This window comes from Thunnus albacares, chromosome 17, assembly GCF_914725855.1.
Source record: "Thunnus albacares chromosome 17, fThuAlb1.1, whole genome shotgun sequence".
Classification (NCBI taxonomy): domain Eukaryota; kingdom Metazoa; phylum Chordata; class Actinopteri; order Scombriformes; family Scombridae; genus Thunnus; species Thunnus albacares.
In genome coordinates, this window is record NC_058122.1 from 20335232 (window position 1) to 20354483 (window position 19252).

Below are 19252 nucleotides of genomic sequence, written 5' to 3' on the forward strand. Positions count from 1 at the left end.
ATTACTCATGGATTATGTCACTTCAAGTGATAAAGTCCTGTACCTAGATTATTCATATGAATAGAATTGCATTACATACAGGGTTAAGTAATCATGATGAATATATTGTCTTGTATTTTAACACATGAAAAGAAATAGTAATGAATATTAAAACACTAGTACATTATGGCTGATCATTTTGTAGTTATTTTAGTGTTTTTCATGAAAGTGTTGATCAAAAGGAATGACTGCTCAATTTTCCTACCACTTTTTGAGCATCAATATCATTTTCATCTAACATTGCTATAGAGACTGATAGCACAATACAGTTCAATATTTGTTTCTGTTTCTTAACACATGGACTTTGTGTCTGTGAGGGGTACAAATATTCCTGTGGCATATGAGGTGTCCCTACAGCTTACAGCATCATTATTTCAAACCCTTCATTCTAATCAAACAAATGTATTGAGGTCAAAAATCCAAGGTAAAGGTCAAAATGTAAAGTCCAGACTGCAACTCCATTTTGCAACTTGCCATTTTGACTTTTATATTACAGCCTATATAGATAAAGTCCAACATCCTCACAATTTGTTATTTTTAATTAACAAAAATAGTCTCCTGGCCTGTATTTATTTTATAAGTGCTGTACAGCAAAAACATTTAAAACACACACACACACAACTGTACGGAGTTTGGTCATTCACTTTCAGGACATGAGGTGGTGTTTTTTGGCGAAGTCATGACCCGCCCTACTCTGCCCCTGATTGGCTAGTACTCGTTGCCTTCGTTGGTTGGGTTTGTTAGGTTTAGGCACGTGATTGGTTGGGGTAACGGCAATACGATCAGGGTAAGCCAATCAGAGGCAGAGTAGAGCGGTCAATGACTTTGCCGTCCTAGGAAAAAAAACTATCGCGGCCGGAACTGAAGTTGCTGCCGGCGGAAGGATATTCCCGAAACTTCCGGTTTAGCATTGTTGTTGGCGGGACGCGGGAACTACAAACGGACTATTGGAGTACTCCACGCGTGGACCATCGTTAAATGACAGCGGCAGCCAGTAATGTACAAAACAGAGAAAACAACCGGAGAAAAAAAACGTCCTCCGCCCGTTAAGGTCCTCTCGGGTCAGCTGAGGACAGCAGAGAGCCGGGGGACAGCTGACAGCGGGGATGGGTGTGTCATCAGGCTGGGCAGGGGTCGATCACTGCCGGTGTCACTGGTGTGGATGCAGGGGACTGTCCTGGAAGTCCAACTGGACCGGAACACCGTGCTGCTGATGGATGAGACGGGGACCTTTGCTGTCCAGGGCGTTAACAACATCCCCAAAGGGAAACCATGTTTGTCCCAAGGTAAATAAACCAGGAGGTTGGTTTCTGCTTGATGAATTTAAATGAATTTAATTTGAATTAAATAACACACACACAAAGTACAGTAGCCTATAACCCCCTGTGCAATATTTCAGACCAATGGTTGTATCTGCAACACTAAAAACAAAATTAGTTTATGAATTTAAGAAGTACAAAGGCCTTTCTACAGCAAATCTTGTACTTGCAGCAGGTAAAACCACTAATGTAGAGCAACGATTAGTCGATCGAAAGAAAATGAATTGGCAACTATTTTGATATTTGATAAATCATTTCGGACATTTGTAAACAAAAGTGCCAAATGGTCTTTTGTTCGAGCTTCTCAAATACTGTGATTTGCTGTTTTTTCTTTTGTCATATATGACAGAAAATGTAATATCTTATTGACTGAAAAAACAACTCAGCTGTTGTGATTGCCTTTTTTCACTTTATTTAGCAGTTCAATGACTAAATGATTAATTGATTAATCAAGAGAATAATTGGCAGATGAAACGATAATGAAAATAATTGTTTGGTGCAGCCCTACACAAGTGTAACTATACTGTAACATTACTGATGGCTCTGTTCACACTGTTATGGTCAGTTACGCCTGGTGAGAAAAGTCTATTAAGGTATTAAATCACTCATGGATGGTGTAACTACTGTTGCAAATTCATATTTTACACACAAACGTACAAGGTGAAGTATGATGCATTGCTGTTGTTTGATAAATAAATGCAGGCTTTTTACCTTTAATGGAAACTTTATTCCTTTTGGCACTGGAATTATAAAAAAAATGTATACTTTTACGTCACTGCCAAAGGTGCATGTCTTGTGTACACTCAGTTGCCAGTTTGTTAGGTACACTTAAAATCCCCCTCCACTCAAAAATATGTTTTTCTTCTTGTTTTACAGTTGGGTTTTTTTTGTGGAATTCATTCTGCAGAGTGATGTATATGGAAAGTTTGACACTAGAAGGCTGTTTTCATATTCATCTGATGAAAGTGGAAAGTTTCTCTGAGCTCATTGAAAATTCAGTTTTAACAGACATTTACAAGCAGGATCTGTTACATCACAAAATAGTTTGGAAGCCAATCCTGATCCAATATTCAACTTACACGAGTGTGATGTGGAAACTTGAAGCCTCCAGTGCACAAACACTGAAAATGAACATGACAGAAGATGTTTCCTACTTCACTGTGAAGTAGTTAAACTTCTGAAATGAAATATACTTGCATATTTATAGATTCTGGGATTTTGAATGAGGGAAGAGGAGAAGATGTAATTTTAAGGATTTTAAGAAGATAATTTAACTTTTTTGTAGAAAAATCATATCGGACACAAATTATTCAGAGCAGAGTAATAGATATACATGTCAAAACATGTCTGGAGGGGATCTTTAAAAGCTAATGCAGTCTAAGACAACAACCCTGCAATAAATCCTACTGTGATAAAGATTCTTTTTTTGTTGAAATGAACATTTTAAAGGTATTAATTTAACTTTATGGTCATTTTGGCGGCTGTTGAGTTGTATTGTGTTACACTGACAGGTGTTCCCAATATTTTGTCCACCCCGTGTATAACAATGACGGTGTACTAAATATTAGAAATACTTCTCAGTGTAACGACCTTTAACTTGAATTAACACCTCTTTAAAACAGTTTTTACAAAAACTAAACGTTATTTATCACAAGGTTGTTGTATTAGACTGCTTTTGATTTAGCTAAATAAATACCTAATAAACAAGCTATTTACAGTATATTAGTGTGTTTGAAGCAGCCTATAGTACATCCAATCACTCATACAATTATTGTACCACACAAATCTCAAAAAAAAAAAGTGAAATCTGTGGCTCAAGCAGATAAATTAAGATTTAAAAAAATTAACGTACATGAATAATATCTTTGTCTCTGAAAAACAGCCACATCCGTATCACCATCCTTGTTTCCTGGAATCTATTGTCACTGAACAATGGACCACCTGCTGCTGTTTTTACAGGCAAATATGTCATGGTGATGGGTGTCATCCAGGCCACATCCCCGGAGCCAGTCATCCGCGCAGTGAAAATGGCAGACCTCTCTGAGCTCGCCGCACTTCACAGGCGGATGTGGAAGCTGGAGGTGGAGGACCTGCAGCAGGTGCTGGCCTGAATACAGAGAGCTGTTGGTGGAAACGCTGCCTCGCTGGTGGCAGGACGACCTGCTCCTGTCACATATGTCCTGCTGGGTAGGCAGTACTCAAGTGATTCATGACAACTGAGAAACTACCTCACAGGACTGAACAGCATATTCTCCTGAATGTCAGCCTCCTAACTAGGAGGTACGACGCAAGAGCGATGAAGAGTTTGACATGTTTGTAAATATTTACACTGTAAAATACGAACCGTAACAGACTTTTCCACTGGCCCCTACTCCGAGGAGTCCTTCAGAGACACTCCTGGAGCTGACACACACAAGTTGTTCAGTAGCTGTGGGAAATATCTACTGAGGTTTACAGACAAGAAAAACATAGTTTGGATGCATTGAGTGTAAATAATAAAGTAATAAAGATTCAGTTTACATTCTTGGCCTACTTTTCTCTAGAAATTTGAATGAATTTAAAGGATATGGCTGTTGATTTTTATTTTTTTTTTTATTGTCAACAAATCTCATGTACAGATCCTACTACCAAGCATTTTGTGTGTGTATCCAAAGCCTGATATGTCTTATTCCTCTGTGCTGTAGACCGCAGTTGTGGTCCAAAAACTACTAAAAACATGTGATTAAGCTACATCACTGCACTGGGTGACACATTCCTTCACCTGGAAGACAATAGCTCCAAAGACTAATAACAGCAATAAGATAAGATAAAAATATTATAAGACGGATCTTTCAGCAGACGTTTTAGTGCTTCGCTAGCTTGCTGTGCTACATTTCACAACCTCTTGACTTTGTGCCACATTATAAATGTGTCAAAGAGTCTCAGTACAAGTCATGAGGTTGTGATATGTAGCACAAGCTAGCAAAGCTGTGTAGACGGAACTGCGTTCCTGCACATGCTCAGTGGTGTCTGTTGTTGAAGGAACTGCTCTCTGGAGAGTTACAATCTTATCTCTGTTATCAGTAACCATTGTTACAGGTCACCCAATCCAACAGTGTAGCTAATTGATGAGTTTTTAATAGTTTTTGGACAACAATAGAACACACACAATACTTGTAGGTAGGATCAGTTCACTTTTGCTTTGGCTGTGCACATTTGACAATAAGAAAAATCTAAAAAAAAAAATTGTGTCAGGAGCCATTTTACCTAAATGGCAAATTGAGATTGAATAACTTTTTTTGGAACACAAAGACCAACTACATAGATGCTCCTTTTGTGATGTAATCCGAGTAGATTTCTTCCTGTGACGTGTCAGAAATGGCGATTAAACACACACACACACACAACAGTTAAAACATGTATTTAAAAAAAAAGAAGCTTTATTTGGTGTGGTGCCCATTACACAGGTAACACTATTAGATAAATGGAAAGTGGAAAGTGAGAACGACCTATGCCGACAGATTAAAATAAGAATGTCAACTGAACTCTCAATTTAAGTATCCCATACCTCAAACTTATTGAACGGGTAAAGGTCATTAACATATACAAACTGATGAAAAAAAAAAGAATTTTTTTTTTTTTTTTTTTTAGGTCAGCTGTGAGTATCTGAACACGTCTCTGATCAAGGCTTACACATGCTATTTTCATCACCGTCTTCAGTTTTTCTACTGCCTGGTGCATAGCAAAGCTTCAAGTGTCTTACACTCAATATTTGCTGTTAACAATAACACTCCGGTAGTTCAGATCAGAGTAAACCAGCCACCAATCAGAGGGCCGGTCCTGAACGCCCCTGCTTTAAAATCATGCTGTGATCAGGCTATTTCCTGTGGACATCTGAGGCCCTCACAGATCACCTGACTCAAGACTGTTTGAATACTGCGTTCCTTGCAAGTGAACATGAATATTGTCATCACATAATTATTTAATGTCTTTAAGGAGAAAACTGTATTTTCCAAAGTCATTGTCATTTGGTGCTATAAGATGGTCTTTTCTGGCTTTGGCAAGTTTCATCAAAAGGAATTCCCTGCGCTCCATCCACTCCTTTAGCTCCTGCTCCCCATGAGCCAGCTTACACAAGTCATCCTCTGTGCACGTTCCTTTGAGGAACCTGTCAAAAAACACACGATCAAAAAGTCAACCATGAGAAACAACTGGAATCGGATTGGTAACCTGAGACGTATTTTTTTGGCGGCCGATAATCTTACCTCTCACAAACTTTGAAAGTGCCTGTGGGAAATCGATACTGCCAGCAGTTCTGATCATCCTCAGAGTTGAAAACTCTGTCTTTGTGTTTTTCTGATGTGATATGCTGCTGCCACTGCTTCTCACTGTTGCAGTTTTTACCACACAGCCAACAGTGATTGCCAGCCTGCGAACAAACACACACACAGAGCCGTCTCATTTACACAAATGACTAATTACTGTCTGTTTCTTAAATAATTCATATTTATCGCTGTTTATTTGAATCCATCTACAAATAACTAAATTAAAACAAGATCCTATCAAAATGTTCACACCAATTTAACCATAAAGGCACCAATAGTTTTACTGCATCAACATTCGGACAACTACATACATATCCACCAAAACTTGGTGTCTTGGTAGCAATAAATTTGACAGAATTAACTCCACCGATCAGATTAAATACAAACTTTCTATCACTTATTTCCAGCCTCATCAACTCACCACTTCTTCTGCGTAGTCTGTCGGCATGTGTATCTGTTTGCCGTTTTCCCTGACGGAGTTATTCGAGGTCTCTTCCCCCCAGCCAGGCTTCTGAGACTGCAGCCACTGCTCATAAAGCTGATCCATATCTGGAACTAAATGAGGGGGATAAAATAAGTGTTTGCTCGTGGTGCATCAAATACTAAAGTAAACTCTACTGATTAAATTCTACACCATCTCCTTGACAAACTCACTGTTGTTTTCCTTCATGTAAGTCCAAAGGTCTCTTTCTTCTACACTGTGAGCAAACGTGCAATTCCCAATGTACTGACACTTCTTGCCAGCTGTCACATGCATGCAAATCTAGAGAAGAAAAGAACATTTAGTGATGCTCCTCGCCGGACGCATTGGAGAGCTTATGTTATTTAGGTTTTAGGGCAAACTGTAGGGTAAGAAAATGTACCTCAAACTGAGATGGGATTGGCTTTTTGGTTGGAAGTGGTCTAACCGTTGTCCACTTTCTCCTTTCATGGGAACTAACAAGCACCACCCGCCTGTCTTTTGCCCACCTGAAACAGAAAGACAGAAACTGAGTCGGTGGTGGTGCTGTACCTGATTGCACCGTTTCACTCATCAATTCGTCCCCCGATTCGTCCACGATTCGTGAGAGACTTTTTTAAATACTTACGTGTGTCTCGCTTTGGCTGAGCAATACTTCTTGTTCTTGTCGGCTTCACTTAGTTGGCCATTTCTCCAGCACTGGCCACAAACAAACATCATCTTCAGATTTGGAGGCCCAAACCTTCTTTGTGCACTGGAAAGCTGCTGATGAGATTCGAAGGACAAGTTAAAAACATTTTGATTTCACACAAAGTTACCACAGCAACAGTGATACAACTAAAAAAAAAGGAGATTTAGCCAACAATACACCTATCGAAACAGCAGAAAGCTTGCACACCATATGAATGCTGCAAAATATAGATGACACATGCAAAAAATGTAAGAAATTGTTAGTGGAAAATACATATTAAATGGAGTCAAAGCCAGTTGTATTAAAATTAACCTCAGAATTACAAGAAATTAGTAAACGCCAGCAACAAGTTGTGATGTTGACCTTACCTGAGCTCCCTGCAACGTAGCTGTTGCATTCCAAAACTTCTTTGCCTCTTGGACAATACTTTCATGAGTGATACCTACATAATGCAAGATAAATGGAAAATTAAATAAATAAATGAATAATTGATGTGAAGGTTCATCTAAATGCTAATACAATCCTGTCATTAATCTTATTAATCCAGGGATTAATTACAGTTCTTGTATTTGTCACATTTCAACTTTATATTACAGATAACACATATAGAACTGGTCATAATCATACACACGTAACGTTAAATAGTCACTGTAATGGGAAGCAACGTGACATGCCATACAGTAAAACTCCTTTGCAGTAAATAAAATCCTGTGAGAAGGAAAACAACATCTTAGAAGAACCATATTTCAGGAACACTAGCATCTGCGCTCTTAATATTTCAAAGACTATTCTTACCGAGCTCATGCTGCATCATCCAGACCTTCAGCTCGATGAGGCTGTGGGCGTAGAAGCAGTCGTCCTCTCTCACGCAGCCGTAGCGGACTTCATGGCGACAAAGATCAAGCTGGCACTGAGGACTCAAGGGTCTGATTTTGGAATAACGGACTGTATTCTCCTTCAAAATGTGGACCAGGCACCTAAAAAGACAAACAGTGCTATAATGCTCGCCATCATCCTCTAATCTTATTATAACCCTCGCATATTTGCACATGGTCTTGTTTGCTTTGGTAGATTATTTCGACTCTCATTTAAATGCAGTGTTCATAATACAGTGTTCTTTTCTAGTAATACCACAAATGATTGTTTCAGACTTAGGAAATGTAGAACGACTTACTTATGATCCTCAAAGTCATGCTTTGTCACTGGATGAGAGCAAAGTGACGGATCATCTTTGTTGGTTTTGCTGATTATTCTGGGTTTGTGGTCAAAGCACACCTGCAGATCAAATAATATGTATTATAATGAATATAAAAATAATAAATTACAAATCTAATATGGTAATAAAAAAGGACTATCACTCTGAAATTCCCTAATAACTGTATGCCAGCTGCTACTAAGCACCGGAAAACATAAATTATTACACAGAAGCAAAAAAAAAAACCCAAAATGGCAAAAATTTAACATTCCACTCATCACATTTTATATTTAATTGCCTTATTTTTCCTATTTTGTCATGAAAGTGCTGAAAGCGGATGATTGTTTCTTGTAAAAAAGTGGAGTAAAAACAGTGCTGCCAATAAGCATCATCTACAACACAGCTTATTTATTAAATGCACACCACCACACTTGATGTCACACGAGATGTGGTTTTAAAAAAAAAAAAGGTAAATAAATACTCACTCCACAGAGAAACATGAATATCCCATGATGCTCCTGTAAGATCTTGGGGACAGTCAACCTTACATTGGAGTTTGGCCCAAAAGGATCAAAGAGCAGCTCTCTGGAGATAAATCCTTTCCTCTCCAGAGTCCAAACATCAATCTCTTCCTGACAGTAGGCAAATGTGCAGTGGCCAGGATACAGGCACTCTTTTCCTACAGCCACCTCTGAAACAACAACAACACATTTTAAGATTATCCAGATGTGAATTTTTAGTGCAACGACAGCAAAAACATCATTCTGTACCAATAATCTTTATTATTTTACATTCTGGGGCAAAAAGATGCAAAAGGCACATTGCATCTTTGTGCACCAAATTTAAAATTTAATTTTCATTCTCAACTAGTAGTACGAGATTAGGGAGATTACATTCATGATTTCCACGTAATCGATTTTAGAAATGTAAAAAACAGTGGGAAAAATGAAAATAGCTCATTTTGAGTCGATTGTATGGATGAATAAATGAAGCAAGGAAATATATATATTTATAAATGTTACCTTTGCATATGTAATAAGGTCCAACATATTGGGTTTTTGTTGGTCTGGGTCGAATGAGCTTCCACGTTTTGTCGGGCGAATGTTTGATTCGGCCGAGTAAAGCGTCCTTTTTGCATTTATGGTCTTCAGTATGAAGTGTGTAATCCAACACTCCAGGCCCTGCCAATATGGAAATGAAAATGGAAAAAAAAAAAAAAAATCATACATCCCTATTCTTAAGAAGACCACTTCCACCACCACCACACCGCAGGACCGAAAAAGCAATTCCTCACCAGTTTTGACGTAGCAGAGTGAGCACGCTTGTTTGAATTCATGTGTTTCAGCTAAGGGGTTTTTTGCTAAATCCACAGCAGCAGGAGAGCCCTTCACATCTGGCATACCCACAGCCATTCCCATTGGACTTTCATTGTTGTTCAGCTGTATTGACAAAAAAAAAGAAAAAAAAGGAAAAAAAACTAAATGAAATGTGAAAAATAAACCTGTTAAAAATGTCTAAAATGACTGTCATTGTCATAATTCATAACATAAACAGTAATTACCTGCGGAATGAACGGACTCTGAGCATAATCTGAATTTTAAAAGAGGGGGAAAAAAAATATCAGCCAACCAATACTTAACCTGTTTATTCAATTTGATTCTGATGGACTATTATCAATAGTAATAATTAAAATAATAAGTTGAACCTGAGTATCATACCTGTCTGTTTAAAGTCTGTCATGGTGAGTCTATCCAGGGAGTCCAGAGGTGGGGTGAGAGCGTCAAAAGTGTCCATACCAAAATACGCACTCGACCCTGACTTGTGATACAGAGGGGGTAGATTTACCGTGCACTGCTGGGCACTACTGTGGAGAAACGTGTTGATGTGAGATGGCATTAGGAATGGAATTGACATTGAACTCCCCGAGGCAATACTGGTTGGCAAAGGAAGAGGCCCCTTCACTGTGGGTATAACCTGAAGGAAGAGACAAACAAAGTCACATGTGCGTTCAGGTATCGACACGTTGTCACAGTTTATTCATAAAAAGAGACCCTGTGGTCATATCCGCTCACTAACCATGGCTGCTTCAGGGCCCGCTTGGTCCAGTAGATCGTCGAGGTCGTCCCCGATGATATCCGCGTCAAAATCTTGACTGCTTTCGAGCAACAAGCAAGGCTTACTAGTTCTGCACCCGTTTACAAAAGTGGGCACAGGGAGAGGGACTGACGTAGGTACAGACACGGGCAGGGGGACAGACTCGAAGCCTGGAGGCTCAGATGGGGGCGCAGATAAGATACTGTTGCTGGGAGGGAGATCGTCCACCGCCGCGTCGTTTAGAGGCGGGTGCACTACCACTGGAACCTGGATCGGAGCTGGGACAGGAACCAAAACGCTGCTATCCTGGGTCAACTGAGGCACTTCTAAAAAGACGAGAGGAGAAACAGGGTGAGTGATTTTCATCGTGCGCCTCTTTAATGATCAAATAAAAAGCTGCTCAAAGCTATAAAACTTACCAATTTCTATATCTTCAACTGAAGACGAGCCATGAGAGGACTGAATGAACACAGAGAGAGTTTCATTGAATGATGCATTTCTTCAGACAGCATACAGATATATTTAATACTGTGTAGCAGAGGAAGTTGTCATGTCGTTACCTTATCAGATGATGCATCTTGATAACTTGATCCTCGCAAAACATTCAAGGCAGGCTGTAAAAGGGGAAAAAACACAAAAAATTGATTTAATTAAATTAATACTTTAGTATATAGTTAGGACAGACTTCAGTTTATATGCAAAAACTGTCTTCATTTGTAAAAGCCATGAATCAGATCACTTAACTATGATGTGTTTAGAGCGACTTCCTCAAAAATGACCACAGCGACAATTCTCAGGAATTTCAGTGATGCTTTTTTTTTTTAGTGACACGGGTAAGTGTCATGTGACTACGATGTAGTTCCTGAGACACACTTACCTTACTCCTCACATAAGCTTTACGGATTTTCAATCCCAAAATTTTGGCAAGGTCCTGAGTCAGCTGTGTGACACTGGCATCCTGGAGGGGAAAAAAAAACAGAAATTCACAGCAGTTATTCAAACACAATCATCTTCTTATCATGCTTTAAAATCATAGAAAAATGCTTTTATTCAAATATGTTTATAGTTTTGGATATACTTGGCAGAAATGACAGACTTTCCATGACTATCAAATATTTTTTTTGTTTCCATCTGCAAGGATTTTATTTTAAAAATGTTTTTTGTGTAACTTTTGAAGGTGAACAACAGCTGTAAAGTGCTGCTGGTTATAAAACAGCATGTAAAGATTTGGAGTTCTCCTACATGATGAAATACTTGAAAGATGTTCCTGCCACGACAGAACCAGACTGATACTCCTCTTCACAAACATTATACAAAACTACAGGACAGTGATGCACTGTGATAAAGCTGTGAGGCCACTGATGTACTCAACTGTAAAGCATATTGCCTTACTTATCATAATGTAGGCCTAACTATAACATAAATGTGTATTATCAAAGAAAAATAAATAGAAATGTAATAAAATAGGACCAGACTGAGTAAAAAAAATAATAGTTTCTAATATGAACCAGACAATTTTACACCTACATCAATTCTACCTCCGTTTTTTAAATCCATGCTAAAAGGCAGCAAACGAACAATCACTTGTCTTTAAATACTGAGCTGATCTTTTAATGTAGCCTGTGGAACTCAGTGTCGGGCAAAACGCCAGAAACATCAGGGCTCCGCTGGGCGTGCTGGCAGCCAGGAGGACGTTTCAATTTGCTTAATTTCTTACTTAAAAAAAAAATAAATAAATTGCCAAGACAAAGACAGCGAGTAGATTTTCCTGCACATTTGGATAAATCGACATAAAAACACAGACGTTACACATCTTACCTGAGGCACCGCTAGAGAGCATTTGGCAACAGCCTCATAGGCCTCTTGATGTCTACCCATCTCTTTCAAGGATTTCGCTTTTCTGTACAGCGCTTTGTGGTTCCCGTCGTTCAACTGGAGAGCCTTTTCACAGTCTTCTAATGCTTGGTCATACAGTCCCTTAAAAAAAAAACAAAAAAAACATGTTCCAGAGTTAGAAAAGCTCTACTTAACTGTAGTGTTGTTGTGAACAGAGAGAACAAAGACATCACTCATCGATAAATTGACATGTTGATTAAGTCAGGTATGTGTGTGGCCTCCCTGAAGACAGCTGTTTCTTTTTTTTTACTGCCATATGACACAATTCAATACCAACAAACAGCGACAGGAATGAGAACTGTATGTTCTTTGAAAGGATCAAATTTCCACAAATGGACATTTTCTTTACTGGATCACAAGCTTTCAAATGATTTGCTGGAGTATTAAAGTTTGGTGGGAAAAAGTGGGAAGTGTATGAGAAAAAAAACATAAAACTATTGAGACAGAGAAGAACATCTTTAGTTCATTGATTTGCACTGCTTTAATATACTTAGTGATATTCTCTGTTCTATCCAGGAAAGAAGTGAAGTCACAACACATCACATTTAATTTCAGTAATGACTAAAAGTAAAAATTAACTGTTTTAAGATGAAATCTCATTTACAAAAGGACAGCATTAAGTAACACAGCCCCACCCCGCTAACATCAATGTGACCTAGCTGCCCTCAGGCTAAGAAAGATTGTCAAACTGGAAGAGCACAGTGTGGCACTGTGGGCACTTTAAGATGCCACAAGCACAACCTCCGCAACCGCTTAATAAGTACTGCTCTCATGTAAGAAATGGCAAAAATAAACAAACACTGGTATAAAGATTCTCTTTTTGGTACTTTTATGATGTCAAGTGCTGAAAATGAAGTCTATATGGTGTGTAAACAATCCAAGTCTCGCTGTGGATTTGTGATAAATGATGTAGTGGCACATTCCAGCACTCACAGCTGATATATTAAGTTACTTTGAAGGCGTGGGCACGGCGCAGTTTGTTTTTCAAGGGTGGCTGTGATATTTTTATTCATAATAAACAGACACAGACACAGTGAGCAGATAACACTGTTTTAAATCCTTTGAGAAATAGAAAATCACAGCCACAGCACCTAAAACAAAAGAAATGTGTGTGTGTGTGTGTGTCTTTAACACTGATTGTACTAATAAAACATCAATCTAAATGACAACTGTCGATGGCAATCAGATGTAGTTTGCTAGCAAATTATGATACAGTAATATTATCTTCAGCACAGAGCTACTAACATCACCCAAAACTCATCCGAGAGCAGCTTCCACACAGCGGGGACGTACTACACTGTGGATGTGCTATTTATAAAAACGCAACTCTTTCAACATAACCTGAAATCTCACAAACAAACGTAGCTAGTTAATGATGCACTCCCTTGAAGGAAGAAAGCTACTTAACCGGATATTTTCACTATTACAGATAAACACGTTTAAATCAGTGCAGTAACTACAGCACAGAGGTTTGTCAGGAAAAACCGCAAAAATGACGTGGGATGACGAACTATTCAGAAAATGTGTACAAAGAGCGCCGTTCAAGAGTAAATTGTCCTCACAGGTCAGTGGTTTGGTAATATTTTTGGCCAATTATAGTGCAGTCTGTCCTTCAGCTATTGCAAAATATGTGAAGGTCATGTGCCAACAAAATGAGGTAATGATTAGGGGACAATGAAGAGTACAATAAAGTTTGTTTTCCCCCCAATTTAATGAAATTGAAGGACCTACCACCTCTGTTTCACACTAAAATGTAATTAATTGTGTTTTGGGAAATGTAACTTGTTTGAAACAGTGCAAACAATCCTAAAGTCACCTGTTCTGGCAGATCTTACACACACAAAACACACACACACACACACACAAGCTGTATGAAACACTGGGCTCTCAAACATGAAGTGGACGATACAAAGTCCAACTTTTACCAATGTAGAATTTACAGCAGAAGTTTTTACACGACTGAAAAAACCCCCTGCTCATTGTATTTCGGACTGTGCTTTTGTTTTTCTTATTCAAGTGCATATATAAACTGTTTGAGTAGAAACACATGGGAAGGGAATTCAAAGTGAATCATAGCGAAACTGAAAAGCGAGAGAGAGTCACAGCTTACTTACCGGACCGATATTTAAGTACGCTGCAGCTCGATTTGCATACAGCTTTTCCAGTAAAGCTGTTGGAACGCTGATGTCTTCCGAGACAGCGTAATCAGCGATACCCAAAGCCTCCGTGTACATCTCCATGGATTTTGTCCAGTCACCTTCCTTAAATACGTCATTTCCTTCTCCAAACAGATTCCATACAAGATCCTTAATGAACACCTGAAAAAAGGTAAAAGAAACCGAATCAGTACAAAATGTAAACGAACAGAGAAGCAACCTTTTCTCTATATTTAGAGAAAAAAAAAGAAAATTGCAGGTTGACTTGATGTCCTATAAAATCAGTTTAACTCAAAATAGTAAAAGTGTTGATGCAAAATGGAAGCTGGAAACCCCACATCGACATTTACATATCATACCTCATACTGCTCTTGACTTCCAGGAAATGGAAGGTTTGATCTGAAAATAAAAAAAGAAAAAGAGGTTCAAGTGACAAAACTTCAAAGTGCCAGCAGAACGAAAACATAACAGAGTGAGTGTTGACAGTCCAACGGTATTCAGATATCATCATCATCATCTCTTATTCTACATATCTATGAAAATCAACTGAGTGAAAGAGGCTGATTATCAAGTTTTCTAAATTGACACAAATCTACATTTAGTATATTGGCAACTAGTATCTACTGTTCTGCTTTAATAATTATGATTCACAAGTTTATCTATGATACTTCTCTTTATTTATCTATTATCTTCTACATTTATCTACAGTACTTCAGTATATTGTCATAACAACACTGGTTTCTCGATTGTCAAAACAAATCTGAGCTGGAGACGCGAGGGCAGCGAGACAGGAAGGTGTGCAGGTGAGCGTGTTGTTGTGTCAGTGGTTTGGTGGGTTGCTGTGCATGCAGGTACTGACTGCAACGGCTGTCAAATGCCAACAAGTCAGCAAAAGCAACATGGTTACTGTGGCGAATTATACCAGGTGATAATAAAAAGCAGGAAATTAAGGCGGCGTATACTGTAGACGTCTCAACTAGGACTGCTACCAACGATTACTTTCATTATCAATTAGTCTGCTGATCATTTTCTTGATTAGTTGATTAATCATTTAGTATATCAAGTGTTAAAAAAATGGTGAAAATATGGCATTTACAGTGTCTAAAAGGCCACCATGATGTCTTCTTTAAAAACCCAAAATGTTATGATATTCAATTAACTGTCATAAATTATCATGATGACCAACCAATCAATTATTCAACTAATTGTTGCAGCTCTAGTCTCAATATAATTCCAATCTGGTTAAATATAAAATAAATGTGTGTGTGTGTGTGTGTGTGTGTATATATATATATATATATATATATATATATATATATATATATATATATGTGTGTGTGTGTGTGTGTGTATATATATATATATATATATCAGTAACTACACACACACAGACTAAAAATCTAGCAAAGACATTAATACTGATCAGCTGACACAGATTTTTGATAATTTGTATAACACATAGAGCCAATGTTACAGACAAGGCTAATATCCACAGTTATTAAATATCTGATGTACTGCTGCATTAAATCAGTGTTGTAAATAGATGTTATTTTTACTCAAAACTAACAATAATTACATTGATAATTATATAATTATAATTTGAGGGTACTAGGTTTTGGTAATGGACTCTTTTTCAGGGTCTGCCAGCATCATATGTGAACATTACCTTACAGGTAACACCAGCAACATGCTGGAGAGAGCATTTAATAAGGAAAACCACTTTTCATCACCTTTAAAATACTGCTGCTTCTCTTCATAACAGATTCCAAGTGTCATTAGCCTTCAGGGTTTAGGTTGATGTATTGTAAATCTCAGCATATAATATTCACGGTTTACTAAAGTAATATGGTTCATTACGTTTGCATTACACTTTGCGTTTCCATGACATCCACATAGTTTCAAGCTGACTGCACAGTAGTATTTTAAGTATCACTTTTGTTTTAAGAATAAAGGGCCCTGTCAGATCAGATGAAATGCAACACTGCGCTGCCTGGCAAAGCTCTGAAACAATATGCGGACATACTGTGAGTCTGTTCGATGCATGCATACAGAGATGTGATCAGATCAGGAAAATATAAAACATTATAAACAAATCATCATTCTTGCATCATGCAGTCTATCGGAGTGCCCAAGATTTGTCATTAAAACCCACTAACAGGGGCAGCAGCAGCAGCAGCACACATGTATTTATAGTGAAGATCCTTCATCTTAAAAGAACCCCAGCTGATGTTTTAGTTGCTATCTACAATATTTCCATAATATGGTGATATGAAAGACTAGTGGCCACCACAACATTGGGAAGTGTCAAACATAGTGTCAGTAGCAGAGTAGACTCTTACCACACTTGACACTAGAGCCGCAACCATTAGTCAATTTATCAATTAGTTGCCAACTATTAAATTAATCACCTACTATTTTGATTATCGATTAATCATTTTGAGTCACCGTTGCAAAAGACAATTAATTTTCTGGTTTCTTTAGTCCTCTGTGACAGTAAATCGAACATCTTTGTGTTGTGGATTGTTGGTCGGGACAGAAGAAAACATTTAAAGACGTCATCTCGGGCTTTGGGAAACAGCAATTAACATGTTTCATTGTTTTATGACGCTTTATGGCCCAATCAACTAATCAAGAAAATAATGGACCGATTAATTGATGAAAATAATCATTAGTTGCATCCCTACTTAACACAAGTGTGCTTACTTACTAGGAGTTCAAGCATTACATTTGTGAATTTCAGTTAGTCAGGGATCCATTGAGAGGGAGACCCTCCCACTTTAACACCCGGCGACCTTCATCATGACACTTACTGGATGAATTGTAGGCTTTTCTGAATCTCCTGCCAGCGGCTCCTTCTGTCCTGACACGCTCCGGACATGTTTGCGTGTTTTAACATCCACTCCTGGGAGTCAGCGCCTGAAATTACCATATGCAGTGTATTAACTGGTGATAGTGACAGACAGAAATCCCCAACTTAAAAACACACCTTCCGTATCATTAATCATAATAAGCAGGTTGTCCAACTGGTGGCCTGGCAGTTGATTCGCTCAGTGTTTACAGCTTCCGCATTCAGAGATGACGACACGGAAATTGAGGTTGAAATTTTTTTTTGGTTAGCTTGCGAGGTAATTAGGTCAACAAAACAGTTGTTCACATTTTAATATGTTAAAAGTTACACTGAAAACTTGACATCTGAGGGTGTGGACAATAAGAGTTGCACTTATTGGCCAAGGGAAACTGTTTTAACCTAGCATCTGAAAGCAAGGTATCCATTATCGGACATGATTTATAAAGCGTATGGCGTCTATTCTCCCAACATATTCAGGTGTTTCAGTCAGCAGATACGGAAGTTAATCCTTTTCTTTTTGGTGTGCCTAAATAGTTTGTTTAGGAACATATAAAAAGGTAGAAGTTGCCTATTTATTGTGTTTTGAATGAAAGATTGCATTCACAGCACATAAAACCGCCAAGTCAAAGTGTCAAACATGCCTCGTCATAGCTCATATTTAATGTTTTCACCGCTTTACTTCACATTTCTTTCAAAACTAGTTAATAATCAGACGAGAGTCTATCTTAAAGCATGACACCAGGAAGATGGTGGTGATGTTAGCTTTAGGCGAGTTCGCCCATTTCGGTCTGCAAAGCCAAAATTAACTTTGTTTTGGAGATATATTGTCGTAGTTAGAAGCTTCCATTAAAAAACAAGCTTTTCTCCTTTAATACAGTGGACGACTTAGAAGAAACACGTCTTTTAAATTAAGTTTTAAGGGGAAACAACGCAGCTCGTACATGGAAGTGTCCGATGATGGACGCATGACATTTAGCGCACATGTGTTACCCGCGGCCGGGGACCACCGAGTAGACTTCTCGTTAGCAAATCATCATCTGCTAGCAAAGGCTAGCAATTTGAAGCCTACACACTACAAATACACTCTTAAATGAAGGACATAGCGGTTCACCGCGGCGTAAGAAACACACAGACCTAACCAGATACATGACGTTACCCGGCTAAGTTTCTAGGAAGTAGTCTGAACCTAACCGAGCATAGGCATGTCCAAGTTGAACTAGTTCCCCAACGCAAACAATAGCGAGCTGTTGATGTTCAGATCCTGGCTGAGACCCGGTAAACAGCACAAACATTATCTAACAGTGGCTGCTGTACGTACTTACATGAATGGATCTTTATTCCAAACAATCCCTACGTCGGTTATATAAAAGGAGGGAAAGTGATTTTATCGTTTTAGCTCAAATAACTTGGCTAAATGTGCTGTATCGCTGAAGGCCGCCCTTTGCTTCTTCTTCTTCACTCATATGAAGCGAACAGCATATTACCGCCAGCGCAGTGCTGCCTCCTGCAGGCGTACCCGCTTATCGCACACAAAATGACAATGCAACTTCAACAAGAATCGATAGCATCAATACTCCAATAATGATTTAGGTAATATACATCATAATTGGATAAACATTGAGTCATGTGTACTTAAATGAACAAGCTAATAAAATAAAAAAAAGCATAAAAGCTGAAAGAATTTTGATACATTTGGAGATGTACAACTACATATGCAAGTGTTTTGTGATTTATTTTGTTACATCACTGCAGTTATACATTATAGTTTGCTAATGAGAATTAAACCTTTGTGGATACAAGCTAACTGACAAGCAGTGGTGGAGGGAGTATTCAGATGCTTTACTATTAAGCATTGCAAATACTTAAATTTAAAAAAAAAAAGTCAATTACAAGTAAAAGTCCTGCATTCAAATATTGCTTGAGTTAAGTTCTGTAAGTAACTAAAAAACTAAACTAAACATATCAAAAATAACAGTAGACATTATGCAGCACAAATGTGAGCATTCTATCATAAATTAGGCAGTTTATTATCAGTTTTTATCATTATCAGTTAATCGGTTGATTATTACTGATGCATTACTGTGTAAACACCATTTTCATGCAGTAACTGATGGAAGTGGAGCTACTATAAACTTCACTCACTGTTGGTTGGTTTAATTTATAACAATTCATCATATTTGATAAATTAATCATGTGCTTTGGGTGTAAACTGTGAAAGTGCAGTACTTGAGTAAATGTACTTTTTTTTAA

The 19252-nt window shown here is 38.1% G+C and overlaps 2 protein-coding genes across 4 annotated transcripts; one reads left to right on the top strand and one right to left on the bottom strand.

The window, feature by feature from the left end:
• Nucleotides 1-883: 883 nt before the first annotated feature.
• Nucleotides 884-3879, top strand: rmi2 (RecQ mediated genome instability 2). The gene is made up of 2 exons (XM_044331710.1): nucleotides 884-1325; nucleotides 3318-3879. The coding sequence occupies exons 1-2, from the start codon at nucleotides 1037-1039 to the stop codon at nucleotides 3467-3469; spliced, it is 441 nt and encodes a 146-aa protein (XP_044187645.1). The 5' UTR covers nucleotides 884-1036; the 3' UTR covers nucleotides 3470-3879.
• Nucleotides 3880-4755: 876 nt separating this feature from the next.
• Nucleotides 4756-18469, bottom strand: zc3h7a (zinc finger CCCH-type containing 7A). Of its 3 annotated transcripts, none has more exons than XM_044331969.1 (23): nucleotides 18325-18469; nucleotides 16965-17070; nucleotides 14514-14553; nucleotides 14113-14316; nucleotides 11921-12079; nucleotides 10980-11060; nucleotides 10663-10716; nucleotides 10522-10561; nucleotides 10085-10428; nucleotides 9727-9982; nucleotides 9570-9598; nucleotides 9303-9447; nucleotides 9031-9189; nucleotides 8494-8699; nucleotides 7988-8088; nucleotides 7609-7790; nucleotides 7182-7255; nucleotides 6751-6884; nucleotides 6526-6631; nucleotides 6317-6425; nucleotides 6084-6217; nucleotides 5603-5766; nucleotides 4756-5505 (listed from the first exon to the last, which is right to left on the bottom strand). In XM_044331969.1, exons 2-23 carry the CDS (start codon nucleotides 17048-17050, stop codon nucleotides 5316-5318), a joined length of 2997 nt encoding a protein of 998 aa, XP_044187904.1. In that variant the 5' UTR covers nucleotides 17051-17070; nucleotides 18325-18469; the 3' UTR covers nucleotides 4756-5315. The 3 variants fall into 3 exon arrangements, with proteins under 3 accessions (XP_044187904.1, XP_044187902.1, XP_044187903.1); XM_044331967.1 differs by having other exon boundaries at nucleotides 6751-6887; XM_044331968.1 differs by having other exon boundaries at nucleotides 6751-6887; nucleotides 18321-18469.
• Between the last annotated feature and the right edge of the window lie 783 nt (nucleotides 18470-19252).